This window comes from Ambystoma mexicanum, chromosome 11, assembly GCF_040938575.1.
Source record: "Ambystoma mexicanum isolate Mex_15411 chromosome 11, UKY_AmexF1_1, whole genome shotgun sequence".
In the NCBI taxonomy this organism is placed as follows: domain Eukaryota; kingdom Metazoa; phylum Chordata; class Amphibia; order Caudata; family Ambystomatidae; genus Ambystoma; species Ambystoma mexicanum.
This window is the reverse complement of record NC_090934.1, coordinates 420475223-420494347: the sequence shown is the minus strand read 5'-3', so window position 1 is coordinate 420494347 and position 19125 is coordinate 420475223. Positions and strand designations below refer to the sequence as shown.

General features: G+C 47.7%; 1 protein-coding gene across 17 annotated transcripts in view; it reads left to right on the top strand.

The window, feature by feature from the left end:
* The window catches only part of DGKZ (diacylglycerol kinase zeta), a 1700725-nt gene that overhangs the window by 1140962 nt on the left and 540638 nt on the right, over window positions 1-19125 (top strand). For all 17 annotated transcript variants that reach the window (XM_069623235.1, XM_069623234.1, XM_069623231.1 and 14 more), the window contains one exon: window positions 633-712. In XM_069623235.1, the coding sequence (XP_069479336.1) occupies window positions 633-712 (80 nt within the window). The remainder of the gene's footprint in view (window positions 1-632; window positions 713-19125) is intronic.

Below are 19125 nucleotides of genomic sequence, written 5' to 3'. Positions count from 1 at the left end.
TGCCAGTGAACCGTGCCAGCCAGGGGCGGACAATGCACGTCTCCAGTATCTGAGGGATGTGTCCATTGATAACACATTCCTCGTTATGTGGATGCTGTAGCTGTATAGCCGTGTGTTTATGGGCAGCACAGCGGAAAGATCCAATATTCCAGTGATATTATATCTAGAGAAACCAGTCTCCCTCCCACACCCACACGCTGCATCATCACCTGGATAACGGGGTCGTGCAACATTCAGTCTGTTTGTAATGCATGACTCCATTGCCTTTGATGTGACCATGTAGGATGTTTTCGGGGGGTAGGGGAGGTAAAACAGTGGGGCATGAGGGGGGCTAAACCCCATATGCCAGGGGCTTGTCCATGGATAACACATTCACCGTTGCCTCTTTTGGTGACACATGACGGTTGTCCGGGTTATATAGCTGTATAGAAGAGTGATCGCTGGGAGCACAGGACTATTATCCCTGGATGTAGCCGCACCCTAGGATGTTACTTATGTATCTGCACAAGTCTGTTTTCCGGTGATGTTGCAGTATTGAGGATTGTCCATGGATACAACATGACCCCAGTGTCTGTCATGTAATAACAGGTCAGCTGATGAGTTGTGTAACTATACTGTTGCTCTCATTTCAGCTGTCCCCCTGGGGATAATCGTGGTTCCTGGTGACAGTGACCTGGAGGTGTGCCGGACCCACATTGAGAGGCTGCAGGAGGTATGGGTCGACCAGACACTTGGAAAAGTATGCTCTTGTGGAATAATTCTGAAAATTACTCTTCGAAAGGGTGGACATTTGCAATCCATTCGGTCATATTCTTGGTCTTGTACATTGTTTATGTGCATTGATGCGTGTACACTTTTATTGTGGAGGGGAATTCGTACGTTAGTCTCCCATTGGTGGGCACCCCTAAAGAACCCATTGGTGAGCACTCCTAAAGAACCCATTGGTGGGCACTCCTAAAGAACCCATTGGTGAGCACTCCTAAAGAACCCAATGGTGGACGTTGGTGTACAGCTTTCCTAAGTAAAGTTGCTAGTGAACTAGGCTTTTGTGAGGGTGCTTGTAAATTACTCTGTGCGGGTACTTATAGGTTGGTGCTTGTAGGATACCCTCCATTTTAGACCTCCATGTTTAGTGTTGCTAATCTGCTGTCCAGTGGATGTACGCTTGTTAAGAAATCTCCCAAAGGAAGGCCTCCATAACATACCCTTCTATAAGTGGCCTTCCAGACTCCTCCCCCATGGAACCGATATTGTAAACTTCCCTTCAGAGTATGAGCGCTTGGACTCGCCATTTGTATTTGTAAATTTCTCTTCAGTGGGTGGATGTTCATAAACCTTTTCCGCAGGTGGGAGCTTGCATATACCTTCATGAGTGGGCACTCAAGCTTTTCTCTATTAGTGGTAATGTTGTCTACCCTTTCACAGATGTGCTTTAAAAAAAGTGTACTACAATCTACCAGTTAAGTCTCAATCTCACCCTCCCTCAGTAGGTAAATGTTTACAGATCTCCCTTACGTAGTACGTGGTTGCCTTGTGGTGGGCACAGCACCTGTCAATCACTGCTAAACTGTTGGTGCCTTCCTGTTTTTCTGCCCTTTTTCCCTACTTAGCAGCCCTGCAACCTCTTCATTTGCAGTTGGTGAGCAGGTGCAAGTGGATCTAGGTCACGTGGTCTAAACCCCACCCATATTCTTAGCCCAGCCTCTTCCTTTCTGCTCTTAGCTCTTAGATCAAGGGTGTGTCTCACTCAGGCAGATGAGGGAAAGGGCAATTCCTTTTTGGACCGGGGCCCGATTTCCTGCTCAGACAACAGGTAAGCACATCCGACATGTATTTTCTTCCTCCGTCCCCACAGGCCATCCCCACCATCACCAGGCAATGCCAACAACATTGCCCCTCCTCCAAGGCATGGACTCCGCAATGCAGCAACATCGCCCACATCAGCCTCAAGCCCATCATCACCCCCTCACTGTCCTCATGATAGTTACTTTCAACTATGCAGCAGACATTGCCAACCTCATCACACATGACCTTGACACCATCTTCTTCACTGAGACTGGTTGACACCCACCTCCACCCACATCATACACGGCCTTGTCCCGACGGCTACAGAATCCAACACATAGACCAGCCGAACAAGACAGGGGGAGGCCTTGCAGTCATCCACAAGACCTTGTGGCCCTGCACCAGACTGGACGTCGACAACATTAGCTCCTTCAAAGTCCTCTCCTGCCACCTCCCGCTCTCCCCGACAGTCAGCTTTCATTGTATCTACAGACCACCCAAACCCAACACCGCCTTCATCCGAGACTTTTCCGACTTGATCACCATCATATCCTTCACGCATGCCAACATCTTCCTAGACAACTTCAGCCTCCCAGGCAACAAGGCCACCAAACTGATGAAGGAGGCTCTCCTTGGCCTTCTCGACACCCTCAGCCTCACAGCGCACGAGAGACCCAAGGTACAAGAAAGTTATCATCCTCTCATTAATAGTCACTGGACTGCCTTCCCTTCACTACAACTCTCCTCTCCCGCTTGACTGGTCTGACCACCTGGCCGTGTCTTTCGATATCCTGCACACCACCCAGTCGAGCACTGCCAGCCGAAACCCATCAGACAAACCTTCAGGTTCTTCAAGAACTTCCCGGTAGAAGCCCTCATGGAAGACCTTGCCAACCTCCACCTCGCATGGACCAAACACCCCCAGCAAACTGCAACTCTCTACTGGAAGCACTCCACGCCACCCTCCATTGACCGGCACGTGCATCTAAAACAAAGCACCGGCAAACTGAACACGTCAAACCCTGGTACATGATAGAACTCAACCTCTGCAAAAGAGTCATCAGGAAACCAGAGCGAGCCTGGCCCTTCCCAAGAAACTCTGAGCAACCCACTGACAACTAATCAGTACAGCCAAGGCCTCCTACTATCGGAACACCATAGCAAAAGCTGATAACAAAAGCAGAGCCTTCTTCAAAGTGGTCAAGCACTGCGTCACCCCGCTACCTGACCGTGCCATACCAAACTCTATCGAAAATAATCCACTGCCATCAGCAAGATTCGCCAGCACATAGACACTAGCTCTGCATCCACAGACCCACCTCACGTCCCTCCTTGTGAAATCTCCACACCCTCGACAACATTCAAGACACTCTCTACAGAGGACCAGGTAGAACTCCTCCCAGGATCCAACCGCAAGACCCTCCCTGCAGAAGCTCTGCTTCCCTACCTGGAGATCACCAACAGCCCCATAACACAAATCCTCCCTCTGCTAAAGAAACACTCTGGATCCCAACAACCTAGGTAACCTTCACCCCATCACCCATTCCTAGGTAAGATCGACAAAGAGGTTTGTGCACAACTGCAGCAACACATCAACACCAACAATCTTCTCCAAATCTACCAATCTGGGTTCAGATGCAGCATGGGGGCAGCAACCATACAATTGATCAACACCCTCAACATCTTTGACGACGGCCACCCCTGCCTCCTGATTCTACTTGACCTCTACGCTGCTTTTGACACAGTAGACCACCAGGCGCTCACAGACATCGCTGCATGGGCATCATCGATTTTGTCCTATGCTGGTTTAAGTCCTACCTCGCCAACCGCCAGCAGTTTGTTCAGTTGGACGCCTCTAGATCGCCAATGCTACCCATCACCTGTAGAGCCCCGCCTGGTTCCATCCTCTCCCCAGTGATCTTCAATCTACATGGAGCCGTTGGGAGCCCTCCTAGACATGCGCAATGTATCCTCCCAGGGAAAGGCCGCTGCTATCGAATCCTAACCCTGGTGGTGGATATGCAAGGGAGGATCACCTGGGTGGAGGAGACTTGAAAGGAGGAGATAAGGTACCCTTAGATGAGACATGGTATCCCCATTTTCCCTCTCAAAATGTCCCTTCAATCCCCCAGATCTTTGTGGACTACTGTAGGTCAGATCCCTATTTTCCCATTGACATTCACTCATAGACACACCACTTTAGTACTGGGACGAGGAAGAAACAATAAAGAGACAAAAGACTCTAGAACCAACAATGTGCGGTCTAGTAGTCGCAAAACCAATCATCTAGGCAGAATGTTTAAACACCTGCGATGCAGGAAAGAGGAGGACGGTGTCGGCTATGGCGGTGGATGCGAGAGGACCAAATCTCCCTGGGAAGCCGTGCATGGAAGGGTGGATGCCGATGTAGTGGAGCAAAGAGGCTCACAGACGAGAGCCGTGGCTAGAAAGCATCAGGCTGAAGGGACGCTGGGAGCAGAGAGAAGCTCTGGGGCGTGGTGTGGGCAAGCCGGGTGAGGCTTACCGGTGCTTTTACTCGAGACACTGGGAGAAGTGGCGACCGCAGAAGCCGGAGGAAGCCGAAGGAAGTGAAAGCAAAGCAGACATCCCCGTAGCAGGTGCTACGGTTCACCACGAGCGAAACCAAAGGCGCCATAAGAGACAGGCGAGTCCTGTGAAGGGGGAAAGGCACACTGGTGCATATTGGAGGCGGCCTGTGTAAAGCGAAATAGCAGAAAGTAAAGCCTTAACCTGGCATGGAAAGAAACCAGGTTAATTTGGGAGGGGCCATATCCTGATATGCTGAAGCAAAGTAAAGATGCAAAAGACATTTCAAGTAGAATTAAGCACTTTTGAATACCGACCTGAAGGAAAGGAAGCATTTTGAATACTAATCTGAATGAAAACAGTTTTATGTGGAAAAGTATGAGTATCAAGGAACTGTTTATTCTTTTAAAAATAAACAAACAAACATTGGCCAAAGCCATATGAACTATATCACAAAAGTGTATGGTTTGGAGAGAAACAAGTATTGGAAAGAGCACGAAGAATATGGGAAAGTGTAACGTGTATAGTGGCTAACAAGTAAACGTAAAGAAATGGGTCTGCACTTAATCCCACTGTAAAACAAACATGTGCAGGTGAAGGAGAAACCAGTTGGCTGTGTCTGTGTGTGACTTGTAATGGGTGGACCATGTGGTCCAACAAATGCGCTTAAACCGAGGACACCCACCTATGGAAAAGCCCATTGAAATGCTTGCAACAGAGCTTGTGGGCGAATCTGAAGGAAACCTAGTGGGAACTGGAACTGATGCTTTTAACTTTGTGAAATTGGTTGAAAGACTTGAAGCCTTGGGGAAGGGAGACCCCTTTGTGCTTTGTGAACTATTCTGGAGACGGGAGACCCCTTTTGGGGACTTTGCAAAATATCTAGAGCTGCAAGAAGCTCGGAACTGTTATTTGAACACTTCTTATTTTGAAGCTGACATCCCTACCCATTGCATACAAATAGATGTGAGGGCAAGTATAGGTTTGTGACACAGACAGACATTTACTTTGGACTTCCTGACACATACTATCCTTAGTTTCGTTTCGGTAGGGAAATCCCACTTTAGTATGGGGCAAGTTAGGCCTTCTTCCAACACTCCTTTTGATTTAATAAAAAGAGCAACCTTGAGTTCAGTTGTCTGTGTCTACTTCATGATGTCTTGACAGCGCTCAATAAATACCATAATATAAATAAAGGAACTGCGGAGCAGGCAGGTGGCTCTGTCACGTGTATGTGTGGGGGCTAGTGTAGATGGCTTAGCAGTGTCTGGAATATCTCTCAGTGCCTTGAAGAAAGCATTTGTCATAACTTTGACTTCAAACCCCACATTCAGCATGTACTGGGAAAGGGTGGTGAGGTGTTTCATCCTTCAAGGGGAAGGCAGGGGGTTTGAGCTAGACTAGGCAGGTATTTAGTATCCGCCCTCATTTAAAAAAATAAAATAAAAAATCAGCTGCTGCAATCCTGTACAAAGACTGGAATGTTCACTAGAAAAGAAAACCCTTGTTCTCGTTTTGGTAGCGGGCCAAGGGCAAAGCTCTGCTTTTAGTTGTAAAGCCGTAATTAAATCAGAATCATAAGACTAGTGAGTAAGAAGTACAGGGGAGCATAAAGAAACAAAAAGCAAGGCCCACACTTTACAAAGATGGAAAGTGAAACTGCATATCCCAGGTGTGGTGGCCTACTTTCATGTTTTCGCCCACCGGACTCTGTCTCCAACAGAGTGCAATGGCTAACAGTTTTATTTCTCATGGGGGCACAGGAGTTGCTGGTATTGGATTTCCTCTCCCACAATGCAGCGTTTCTATTCCCCCCCAGTACAGTCTTCCTCTTGTTTCTTGCTATGATCTTCTCTGTACAGCCTCCTCTTCAATGTCAGTTGATCTGTTCCTCCAGATTGATTGGACCTACCACTGAGCCAGCTCACTTGCACTTGGGGTGTGGTACTATGTTGCCCACTCTGTCTCCGGGTCAATGGGTTTTACTTGCCGCCTCCAGGGGATAACTGCCAGACCTCACCACCTATTCAGCACTCGCCCATCGTCTTCCAGATTGCAACATCACTGACGCGCGTTTTTCCAGCGGGTGTACTGCAGGGTGCTGTCTTTCCTAGTTTGTCCACCTCGTGCAGACTGTGTCGGTTGACCCAGTTTGTTCCAGCACTTGCCGTGTGTGGTTCTGCTTCCGTACCATTGTCTCCCTTCGGAGGTCTTGCTTTGATGCAAGTCTCTTCACTGACCAGTCAGATCAGTGGTTCAGTGTCTGTCACTCCAGATGGCCTCTTGGCACCTTCCTTGCTCAACCGCCTGCGAGTCCCCTTGCTGACTCCTTCACATCTGACCACATCATTAAGATGACGAGCTCTTCTAGACTTGTGCCAACTTCACTGAATACACGTTGGATATCTTCCACAATCTCTGCCTCTTAAGCTGTGTAGCTCAGTTCTCTTACCTAGAGTGCTTCACAGTTCATTGATGAAAAGTGTAGAGGTTTTTCAAATTTCCTAAGTCCTTTTTATGGGTGGTGTTTGGGGCATTTCAACACAATGGCTGGTGGCTCCAGTCATAGACACTGCAATCCAGAGTCCATTTACAACGGTATGCCCAGCCTGGCTTTGTGAAAGGCATATTTGAAGTAGCTTCGGGTGCATTGCTGTTGTATTGCTTTTTAATTCTTCCCCATCCCCTTCTCCGTGTGTCCTGCATCCACGGACTGGTACGCCATTAGAACCGCACTCTGCCACGTTTCCAGGTTCAGAAAGGTGAAACACGGATGCATTTGGGGTTGAACTCTTCTATGAAACTGATGTGCGTTGTCTGTGCCTGTTTCAAACATGCCCCCAACAAGATCAGATGGTGTATCCTTCCAGCAGAATAATTGCCCACTCTACTGGCGTTTCGGTGGTCGTATGCAGTACCGCATAATTTCACAAATGTATTTGTTATTAATAATTCAACCGTAGGGCTAAGAATATTGATTTACACATGTATCATGTGCAAGGCGTCTCAAGTCTTTGATGTCTACTCCTGGTTGATATGGTGACTGTGCTTTAAAGTCCTTCCACTTGCTATGTCTTGTGAGAGCTATAGCCACTTGGATTGTGGGGTCATTTTGGGGTAGCCATGGTTATAGCTTCTTCTGATATTACTTGGATTTGGTGCATTTTCTGGGATGTGGCTGAGATCATTCCCTTCGTTGAGGGCACTTTTGATTTTGCATGGTAATGGTTGCTGTGAATTCGGTTGGGTTGAGGTCTTTCCCGGGTCTGTGGATTATTTGGCAGTTCTATTCTTGCAATCTCATTCCCCACCATTCATTGCAGGGGGAGAATGAAATTGATGTGGAGATGTTATGGGTGGTCCAATCAGCTTGCCAAAGCTTTCAGTGAGATGCCAAATGTTGGTGTGTGGAGTCCTTGAATGGCAGAGTAGTTGTCCCTGTGGGGTTTGCAGCTGATCATCCCCTGTCAATTGGCATGTGATTTTCCCAGTTTGTGCGCTCTCTGGAAACAGAGGTGGTAGCAGACCACAGTGGAGCTCCTTAAGACATGGATAATGGATGGCATTGTGGTGGAGTATGTAGGCGAACTGGCCCATGCACGATTGTGGGTTTGAGACGCCCCATTGATGGCTGCAGGCCATGGAAGCCTGTAATTGTCCTGTGGATCAGTTGGAATTGTTGTTTGCTCATGTTAACGGTCACACCTGTATCAATGATGAGTACAGTATCCAGGTCACAAATGCAGAGTCTCTCTGAGGAGGACTCTGTCCCAATGGAGTCTGTCATGAGGTATACGTATTCAACGGTTATGCTGTTACGGTGCCGTGCCCACAGATCTGTCCTGTGTTGGGTCCTCTTGTGTTTTGATGGAGTATCACAGGGGCTGCCGAGGTGTTTCTGGTGCCCACAATGCTCTACGGCAGGATTGTTTTGCTTTCTCTACATACCACATGGAAGTGATTTTGGGTGCCCACATTTGCTGCATCTCTGACCCAGGACATGTACCCGTGTGGGGGAAGGAGTAGCCACACCTGTAGCAGTGGTGTGTGAAAGCAGCATCATTTTTTCTTGTGCCAGCTTTTCTTGTGCATGGGCTTCGAAGGACATTGGCGCAATGTGCTCTTTCTTCTTGGGTGTTTCGATGGCAGCTGCGATTGTAAATTCTGGCATGGTCAATGCCCCTACCCTGCAAGGGTACTGCGTCTGCCATCCCCCAAGCGGGCAAGCATATGGTCAATGACGTGCAACCTTTTATGATATGCAGGCAGATGGCCTCCTGGCCCGTGAAGGTGTTGAATTGGCAATAAGCCACTTTTGTGTGTGTGTAGTACTATCAGGTGTGTACTTTGTTAATTAAAAGAAAACGTGCATAACGACGCATCGTTTTCGAGACTGGAACAAAAACAGTAAATGGGTGAGTCCCCATCATAATATTAGCACTAAAATGCAAAGTTAAAGGATGGGGACAATAGACAGGAGAACGAGGGCGGGGCAAGGAGATATTACCAGGGCAGCAATGAGAAAAGCACGCCAACAAATGAAATGCACACAGTAATACCGGTTTTTTTTTTACGGCTTACCTTTCAAATAAAGCTGTACTTTCGAATTTTCTAATTATTGCTTGTTTTTCAATTTAAAAAATGTGTTCCAAACTTGTTTTTATTTTTCAAAAGAGACTATTTCGTCCCCTCTTTATTAGAAAAAAAAGAGCGCCGTATGCTCACAAGGTGAGGCACTCCTCTATAAAGCTCATTGCCCGGGAACCCCCAGAAGGAACCTTTGAGTCTTGCTTTGCGATCTTGGGTGGACGCACATGAAGTACCCCCAGAGGCCGGGCCGGCTTGGCCACTTTAACGCTGTACTCGCCATCATGGCTTCCGGGGTCCTAGAATCTGCTCATTTAAAAACTAACCGAGATCAGAACATGATGTGGTGGGCTGGAAGGCGACCTACCGCCGAACGAAGATTCAGTGATTGTGATTGGTTGGTTGTTTTTTTTTTTCTCCAAATGTGATAGTGATCACTAAAAAGGTCTGTCAGGATGGCTTGGTGGAACGCGTTCAATTCTAATATCAATTAGCCAGAAAATAGCGCTCTGAAAGGCTTGGAGTAAAGCAGGCCTAGTCCCACTAATCAGCAATATTCCCCTGAAAGAGATGCGCTGCTGCAGCCAGGCGCTCTGATTACCACCACGAAGCATGTTCTACTCCGACTCTGCGCGCACAAGTGGGAGAAGAAGCCATTCCGCAATGATTGAACTCTTACCCAAAAGCAGACCTACCTTGACTGCATCTTGGTGGCAGAGCTGTTTCTAGGGGCGGGCAAAGCGGGTGGCCGCCCGCCCGCCCGCGGCTCAGAGTGGGAAGGGGGCGCGGCAGCGACAGTTGTGAATGAGCCGCGACCCCAATCGGGGAGAGAAACCTGCCCATGTTCCCCATGCATCTCCTTCCTAGGCATCACAGACCGGTTGGGAGATGTGCATTGCATATACGCCATGAAGCACTTTACAAGCTGGACATTATTTAAATCACTGGTTGAATGCTGGATTCATTTCAACCCTCCTGGCTTTGTGCCACCACTCTTCATGTAAAGAACGACTGATGCTGCATCTCATTAATGCCGCAAAGCAGCCAAAGGACGCAAACACCTTTGTCGCCTGAAATGCCTTAAGTTTTGCAGGGCGCGGGCAGCCGTGGTCAAGTTTTGACCATTCGCCACACATGGGGTGGAGTGTGTGCCATGCACACGTTGGGGCGCATGTTAGCGGACTTTGGTACCATATTGCTTAGAAACTCTATTGCTTGTATGGCATCTGTTCGGTGCATCGTTCGGATGTAAAGCCATCACTAAGGAGGCAGATTTTTAAAGCAGAGCTGGTCTCACTGGGCTGATGGGGGAGGGGAATAATCCGAAAATGGTGCTGATTGAGTCCAGGTGCAATGCGGAGTCCAATCAATGTAAAATGGGATTACAGACCTAGAAATGTAACACCAAAGGCTGACAATCCTGCTTCCATCCACCAGATGGCAGGATAATACCAATCGTGTTATTCTATAACATGAACAAACTGCATAAGACAATGCTACAGGCAAGTAATGTTCTCTACTGCCTCCACTTTACAAAAGGGTTAGCAATAACGAAAAGGGTGACTAGAGAATTCCACGTCCCCTGGACGGGCACTACTTTAAGTATCTGGGACCTGTTTTTACAAACCTTTACAATCATGTAAGTCCTCAGTTGAAGTTCAACCAAGACCACAATACCCAGAATTTGTTGAGTTGTTGAATGAAACTGAAAATGGGTTGTTCCTGCAATACTTGTATGTTTTTTGTAAAGTGCTCACACTGCCTTTGTGGTGGTATGAGCGCCAATCATCGTTACTTAAGGCTGTTCATTGTATTTGCTGCAAACTTTAATTTGGTCAGTCTGCCTGACTAGGCTTTTTGGCGCTAGTTAGTTGCATCGTTCCTAGGGAGTGAGAGCACCCTTCAAACGACTATGTCACAAAGGTATGTCGTTTTAATGTATTTGTATCGGAGAGAGAAGTGCTTCGCACAGAAACCTGTTAGAGTGGGTCTTGTTTTCAGCATTAGAGGTGCCATTTCTGGGTGCTTTACAAGATGAGTAATGGATGCTAGAAAATCCTGTTGTTGCTGAAGACGCTTGAGGCATGACCAACACAACAACAACCGGTATCTGCCTATAACAGGTATACGGGTAGGGTAGTCCATCAAGGGTGTAGTGTATGACACTGTGGGTGTGAGGCGCGGCTTTCGGAAAATAGGGGCCTGTTGTGTGTTTTTTTTTTTTTTTTTTTTTTTTGATTGGGGGACACCAAGGCTTGGCCCACCTGGGACCTACGCCGGCTATCCACGTTTAGTGCCTTGGGGAGGGGGTGGCATCGCAGCGACGGCTCTTATACTGTATTTACTAAAACATCTGAAGTCTCCATATGCCCGCCAAAACAAGCCCCATTTGCAGGGATTTCGGGGAGTGCTTTCGGCTTTCTTTGACCCCCGAGGGTCCTTTGGCCCCCTTGGCACCCTGCAAGAAGCCCGGAAGACTACATGGACTCTGCTCAATTGGACCCGATGGGAAAGCTGGAGTCTGAGGTAAATGGGTCGTCCGCTATCTACTGCCACGTTTCCGACCCAAAAACACAAAACACAGACGGTGCTGATGCTGAGCGCACTTTTCTCTGGGAGTTAAAAGTGCCACTCCTACCCGGCATTCCGTACTTGGACTTATTATGTTTTTTAGAAAATGAGTACCTGCCCTCCTCAAAGCCGAAAAGACACTACTTGTACTAAACGACGTGGCGAGATAAAAGTAAAAGCATTTAATTCAACTGGATCGTTCGCAATAAGATATGCTCCTGGAGCCTTTGCTGTTGAAAGCTGTGCTGGCTCCTTCCTCATTCCCCCCCCCCCCACGCTGTGTCCATAATATCAAAAAGAGCCAAACATTCAGCATTAGAGCTTCCAGGAACCCCATCCCACTCATGGGGCTATACATGTTACCAGAGGCGCTGCTGAGGGGGCTATGGTCCCGGGGTTTTGGGTGTAGCCCCGGATAGAAGCTCAGGAGCTGCAACAAAAGGCTATAGCTAGCCCAGAGTCTCGACAGTCCTGACAATAGTGTAGCCACAGATCTTTTCCAGACCTAGGGGCCTCATTTGGGGGGGTGGTCGAAGACTTTTTCAGGTGTGGCCTAAAAAAGGACATGTAAAAATGTCCCAGGCACTAAGAAAATAGCCGGCAATCAGAAATAGCAATGTGTTGCTACCTGTTTAGGATGCATTTTTAGTAAAATATGTTGGCACTAGCGTATTTTTTAATGCACGTTTCATCAATAACATTGTTCAAAACTACCAGCCTGCACAGTGAGTAACTCATTAAACTGCCCCGCTTTGGTCCACACTACCCTAACCAGATGGACGTGGGAGAATGTCACTATCAGCCAGCCCTGGATTCTTAGAGGACATCACTTTGGACTGTGGGGCGTGTAGTTTTGCTTTACCATTATGCATCCAGACCCAAAGATGCCAACAGTATTTGAGTGAGGCTTACCGAAAAACTATCAGAGTGGTTAAAGAAAACGAGTTTTCGTGGATGGTCTAGTGAGATGGAGAGCTGAATAGAAAACACCTGAGAGGCAATTAACTCTCTTCGCCCAAACGGGACACAGTAGTTCAGATCTGGCGGTGAAAGTGGTAGTACGTTTTCAAGGTCGTCTCGTGGGTATTAATCTAGGCTTCGCCCACCAGAATGCATCGGGACATTCGTTTAAACCGAGGGACTGTCCTGCAACCTCATTCTTAAAACCTGCTGATTTTTGTTCGCCATAAGCAACGTTTTCTTCTACTTGAATAACACCCGGCACAGCTCCTGCAGCTCCACTAGGAAAGCAGTTGGGTGGCTGCATTGTGTAGGATAGTTTCAATGTTAATAGGGGTATTTATTTATGCAATCGTCGAATACCTGTATATTTATTTATGCAATGTTTGTCAGATAAATAATCCGGGTCCATGTATCCGACCAACATTGCATAAAGAAATAAACTAGGTCGTGGCTGACGGGGTCACCAGAGGAAGTAACTTTTCTTTTCCTGCAGCTGTGACTGACAGAAGTGCCATCCACAGCATTGCGCTGGCGTTTTTTTCAGTCACAGGTGCTCCTCCCTATCTTCATTGTGGCAGCGGGAAAATGTCCTGTCGAGGTGGGGTCAGCTCAGTCCAACTTATTACCAATCAGGCCCCTTGAGAGCTTTCATATGGAGTACGGCTTGATTTGGAAAGCTTGGCAATTACTTTCTAAACACTCTACTTTGTTATTAGCAGTGACTTTTCTATTATGCAAATGTTTCCGTAATTGGACTTGTGATACACGTTTTGGAATTCAAAACCCACACACATTTCCTACCAAATTCCTTAGAAATAATTAGACCATGAAAGCGAACAGTAACTCCACTTTTAAAGCTTAATTTACACCCATGAAGTCGTCTAGTTTGACATAGTCCCATTTTATAAAGCTATTCAGATTAATGCAGAACAAGCTGGCTAAGCAGTGAATCTGGGATTCTTGCACGCAAAGTGTTGGCAAACGCATTGAATTTCAACCTGCATTTCATGCAACAATTCGGAGTTCTCAAAGCCTGCCATCATGTGTACATCACAAAACTGGTGTCAGAAAAGGACAAAATCAGACTGAAAGATGGTTGCAGAAGGCTGACTGTGACGAATGAACTTCCAGTGGTCCAGAGATGAATATCTGTTTCTAAACCATCGATCAAACCCACATCTCTAGTACACCAGGAGGGATCCAAACAGATTGGAAATGCAAGCAAATTATAAACCACCTTGTTATAACGTGGACGGAACGGCAGGCTTATCTCTGCAAGGTCGTGGATCGTAGGTTAGTTGCAACACAGCGAAAATACAATTATTACCCAATGGTAAAAGGTACTATCCAGTCAAGGTTGTATAAAAATATATACTTCATTATCACAATGGACAGTTTTAGCACGCTACAAAATACAACCCATCCTTAAAGCAGGGGGTCTCCAACCTTTATGTTGGCTTGAGCTAATTTCAGTGGAGGGCGAAGAGAAACTTGCGGGCGATATCGGGGGTCGGGGATGTTCCTAAACATTGGAACTTGTACTCATTTTTTTAGCTGTAATTTTCCCTTTATAAATATGGGGAATAACATATCCCTTCACGATTATGTAAATACTTTCAAAAACCTCTTTATTGCATCCTTTTTTATTAGAAGCTGTCTCATAAAAAGACTTTCACAATGTCGGAAAACGATTCGGACATTCATTGTGAAGATCAAAATAATTGATTAAAAATATTATAGTAGAAAAGTAATGTTGGCCCCGATAGTCAATCCTCTATGCAAATAACTCTGGTATGAATGGGTGGTGAGACTTTCTGCCTGTAAAATCAAGTGGTATGGGACCACATGAGGGCCAGTGCAACAATAAAGCAATTGTAGGTGACAGCATGGGGCCATGAACAGGCGCATGAGATACACCATGTTGTCCTTTCTCCTTCGCACATGAAGCCCCACTTAAGGACTGCTGGGAGAAGGAGTCATCTCCCTTCCTCCTACCCTGGCAATTACTCTCGGCATGGGCGCCGCATTTTTTTTTTGGGTATAGGGGCACAAAATCTCATACTGAGGGAAGCGAGGGGCCATCCCCATGTCAAAACCAAGCCATGTTGGAGCACAGCGAGCAGCAAAAATAGTGAAAAAAAGCAAAATGGATGTTCTGCTCTGAGCTTACCTTGGTCGAAGCTGGGATGTCCGTGTTGACGATGGCATGGGCATTTTTGATGAGAAATGTGAAAGTGGCATGCACGTTTCTGTGGGTGGTGTGAATGAGGCACATCATTTCTTTTGCGGGGGGGGGGCAGCATGGCCAAGTGCCTATCAGTGGCAGAACCAGCATGACACTGATGAAAGTGGGTAGTTTTAAACCAGCTTGGCAAAGTGGAACATAAAATGGCATTGTGTAAAATGAAAATCAGGAGTATGGAAATGAACCTTGGCATATTGCAATAGATGGGGCAAATAATGAGCCCACTTGGGAAAGAAGCAGGCCTGCTCAGACTGGCCTATAGGGCAATGGGCCGATGGCTGAACCAAAATGCTAGTGTGGGCCAGTTTCTTATATTTATTTTGTTTTTGTGGCCAATTTGGCCCTGTTTGAGTTAATTAACTCTGTGCTCGTAGTTTTGACCAGTGTTGCTGAATGAATATTCTTTAAAATGCACAATTTGCATCACACTTTATCAAAACACTCCCCTTTGGTTACTATTCGGTGTCACAAAAGGAATGAATAGCCACTTGCATCTGTGGGCCCCTTTTTCTTTTATGCTCCGAGACAATTGTATGGCCCAGTCCGACCCAGGGAGCAGGGCTTGCCCCCAGAGCCCTGCCGTTTCTAAATGTAGCTTCTGTAACTGGAAATTAGCCCAGAACGAAGCGGAGACATTAAGCGTAATAGCTAAATGCCTCCGTTTCGCCCTGGGCTAATTTTGGGCGGCTGGCACAAAGGATCAGGGGGTGCGCTGTTTGCTGGGCGTGCCTCCGTTTTATAGAGGCGAAGTTCACTTGTTGAACATCACTCGGTGGAAGGGGTTTAAAGACACACTATGGAGGGGGGCTGCTTGCCTTGCTCTTCTTTTCACTGTTCCTTTCAGTGATGAAAGTCCAGACAGAGGCGAGACATATAAAGGGTTATGGGCAACAGATAACTCGAGTAGGATCTTAACTTCACGGCCTGGGCGTACTGGCTATAGTAGCCTCCCCCATGTAACCATTTCTTGTGGTGCCTCTCCCAGAGGGGGAAGTGTAGCTCGCCCGACATCCTTTTCCCTGCTGCTTTATCTTTACACATTAAGAAATAGCCAGCAAATATATGTTCTTAAAGTGACACTGTTCTCTGCCCCTCCCCTACCGGCAAGAGCACTTTCAACCCATCCTTACCTCCCCAGCTCTATGGTGGCTCTGTGTACGCCCTGCTATTTGCCACTTCCTTCGTAGCAGAATTCCCCCCCCCCCCCCCCAAATCCCCTGTATGCTCCCACTGGCATGGAAAGCAGGAAGGAAGAAGATGAAAGGCGGCGCTCCTTTAGCGCGTTGGTGGGTGGCTGCGCGCGTGGGGCCACGTTCCCCCACTGGGGTGCTGTATCTATGGCTAGGCCGCAGACCGGCCAGCAGGGGGAGGCAGGGAACCAGCCACCTCGAAAATTCAGGTGTACAGCCGCAGAGCGTGAGGGTAGCTTCTGTGGCAGATAATAGCCCAGGGCGAAACCGAGGCATTTAGCGATCATACTGAAAGTCTCCGTTTCACCCTGGGCTCCTTTCTACAGAGCTGCCTGCCCCACCTCCGACAGCACACACAGCTGTGTGCGCACATGAAAGGAGGAGGGGCCACAGTGGTTCGGCAGACCAACAAAAATTAATACAATCAACCTCCCTCGACTCACCCCACCTCACTTACCTTAGCTGGTATGCAGCTTGTAAGCCCTCGTCCATAGCACGAAGGCCAACCACTGTGGCCAATGGGAGCAAAGCTTCCAGCAAGGAACTTGCTCTGGCCAATCACAGGGTGCAATCTATATGCTATAGAGATTTACAGGCCTGCGATTGGTCAGTGCACTTCCTTGCATTATTTTTTTTCTTCTGAAAGTCTAGCGCCAGCGACTTCAAAGGCTCAGGCGAGCTACTGGTCACTCGCAATCGACTGTTTGGCGACCTCTGCAAAAGGAATGTAGAGGACAGACAGTTTGAAGAAGGAAAAGGGATGCATTCCGGATAGTGACAGGAGGGTAGTCGGTGTTGAAATTAATCACAATAGTTCAAGGATACTTGGTTTCAACACAAAGGGATCAATGGGCATACAATGTTGCTAAGGGCCTTCAGAGAAGGGACAGAACCACAATCTACCTCATGCTTGTAGAAGTTCTTGGTGCTCGACAGGATCGAGCTGGTTTCAGGGCACTTTGCAGCTTCTGTAACAGAGTTCAAGATGGGAGACCGCTGCGGCTATCAGACGACAGGCAGTTCGGCGAGCGAGGCTGGATGGACGGCTGCAGGCTGGCCTTCATGGCGGCTCGGGGTCCGGAATCGCCTCAGTGCTGGTCAGCGGGTCTGAAGCACTGGTAGAGGCATTTCGGACAGCGTTAGCGACTGCGGCATAACAGTCAGTGGTGCAGTCGGTTGCAGCTCCAGGGGCTCAACTCGCCCAAAAATGTCCTCTTAGCTTCTTCACTGGGCTTGTGTCGTCCTTTTAAGGTGGACTGCCCAAATCTGAGAAGAGTGTTGCAGGCAGCTGCCTTGTACTTATTTGGTTCAGAGACTCTCTGGCACTTCCCACCTAGGAAGCTTGCTGCAGAGCCTAGCTTGGCACGCTGTGTACTGGCTGGGTACTGGTTCTGAAGCTGCTGGAGTCTCCTCTGGATTCAGTATCTCCTCTGTTCTCTGGGAGATGTTTAGGAGAGGGATCTTGCTTTCCTCTTGGAGGTCCTGGCCTTGCTTCACTGGTGTAAGAATTAATATAGACTGTACCTTCAGCCAGGGTCCAATGCTGAGTTCGTCTTGCCACTCCTTGCAATGTCTTCAGCTGATCTGCCCAAAAGAGGGGCTCAGCCCTCTTTTAAAGCCAAACGGGCCACAGTGATTGGTGTAGGCTGCGCCTACCTTAATGAACCAATCCTGGGTCCCCACCAACAATCTCCTGTAGGCATGAGGTCATTACCAGAGCGCTTTGCAATAGAAAAGGTAAAGTGGTGAAAACATGTAATACTAAGTCCCACCCATCTTTCTGTCTGTTTTGGAGCAAAGGGTATCTGGTTAATTGAGGTCTCTGCTTCCTGATGATTAAAGCAGCAGGTCTCCCTTGAAGCTGCGGCAAGACCATACTTTCTGACTTCTGCAAACCACATTCTCGTACCTTCTGAATGGGTGGCCACCTGCTCGGATGACTACTGTAAACAGCTGTCCCAGACATGACATTTCACTGCCCTTGATACTAAGAGGCGGGAGCAAAGGGAGTTGGGGTTGTCCTGTCTCCTTTGTTAGTCCTGCAGCCAGGCCCCACATGGACCTGTTTCAGTTAACTGGGATTAGTATGCAAAGCTGCCACCAGCATAGTGAACAAAATGGATAGGGTGGATCTATGGCAACTTTGTTAGTTAATTAGGCTGGCCATGGCAGTAGGATTGTTTTCCCCTCGCCCTTTTGAGATGCCTTGATGTACTCTTGGCTGTCATATCCCAACTAAATATGACAGGGCGGACGGCGCCTGTAGGCAGAGTACAAGGGTGTATGGGTATGTCATGTGGTGAGCATAGGAAAATGTGTGCAGATTAGCCCCACACATTTTCATTCATTCCATTTCGTTTAAAATTTCAAAAAACCCAGGCGAGCGCACACCCACTGCGTGGCTTGTCGAATTCCTCACACCGACAGAATCACATTTAAAGTTTATGACTTAATAGTAAACTGTAATACTGATATTTTGGTTGGAATCTCTGATGTTTCAGCACAGGGCGCTCTAAAGGCCAGGTTCAGAAAAAAATACAGATATACACAGAATTAAAGAGCGTGCGACAACATGACTGAAGTGGGAGTGTGGGGAGAGGGACAGAAATGGACACAAAGTGCGAATGAGACACACAGTGAAAGTGAGAGAAATAGAGAACTTCGAAAATGAGTGTGGCACAGTGTGGGATGAAGTGAAATGGGCCCACGAGACTTGGCTGTCCTCTGGCGTAATAGCGACCTTCAGACTGTTCTAGGATGAGCCCCGACCCCCTTAAAGCCTAGATTGGTGGATGCCTGCTCACCTTTTTTCATTGAAAGCATTGCTACTCCACAATAACCCAGAGGGGGCACTTGCACAAGTCCAGTCCCCATGCACCCTTTGTGATGGGGAGTATGCGGTCGTTCCTCGTAACTCGCAAGTACATATATTCATCCGCACAAGTACATTTATTTATCTGTTGGGTGTGAGTGAAAAGTTGACTGCAGGAGACGGATGACGACAGACTGGTCCTGGTAGGAAACTGGGGTCCCTTCTGCCTTTGCTGGTCGTCTTACAGGTGTCAGCCTAGCCGGGTGACCGATAATACTGAGACAGGCCACCAACACGTAGGACTACAAGTTTTCTGTTGTTGCCAGGTTTTAACTTCAGTTTGAGTGGGGAAAGAAGAGGGAGGGGGATCAAAGAGTTAAAGGGGGAAGTCAAGGCATTATCCTAGATATAAATTTAGCTTGGAT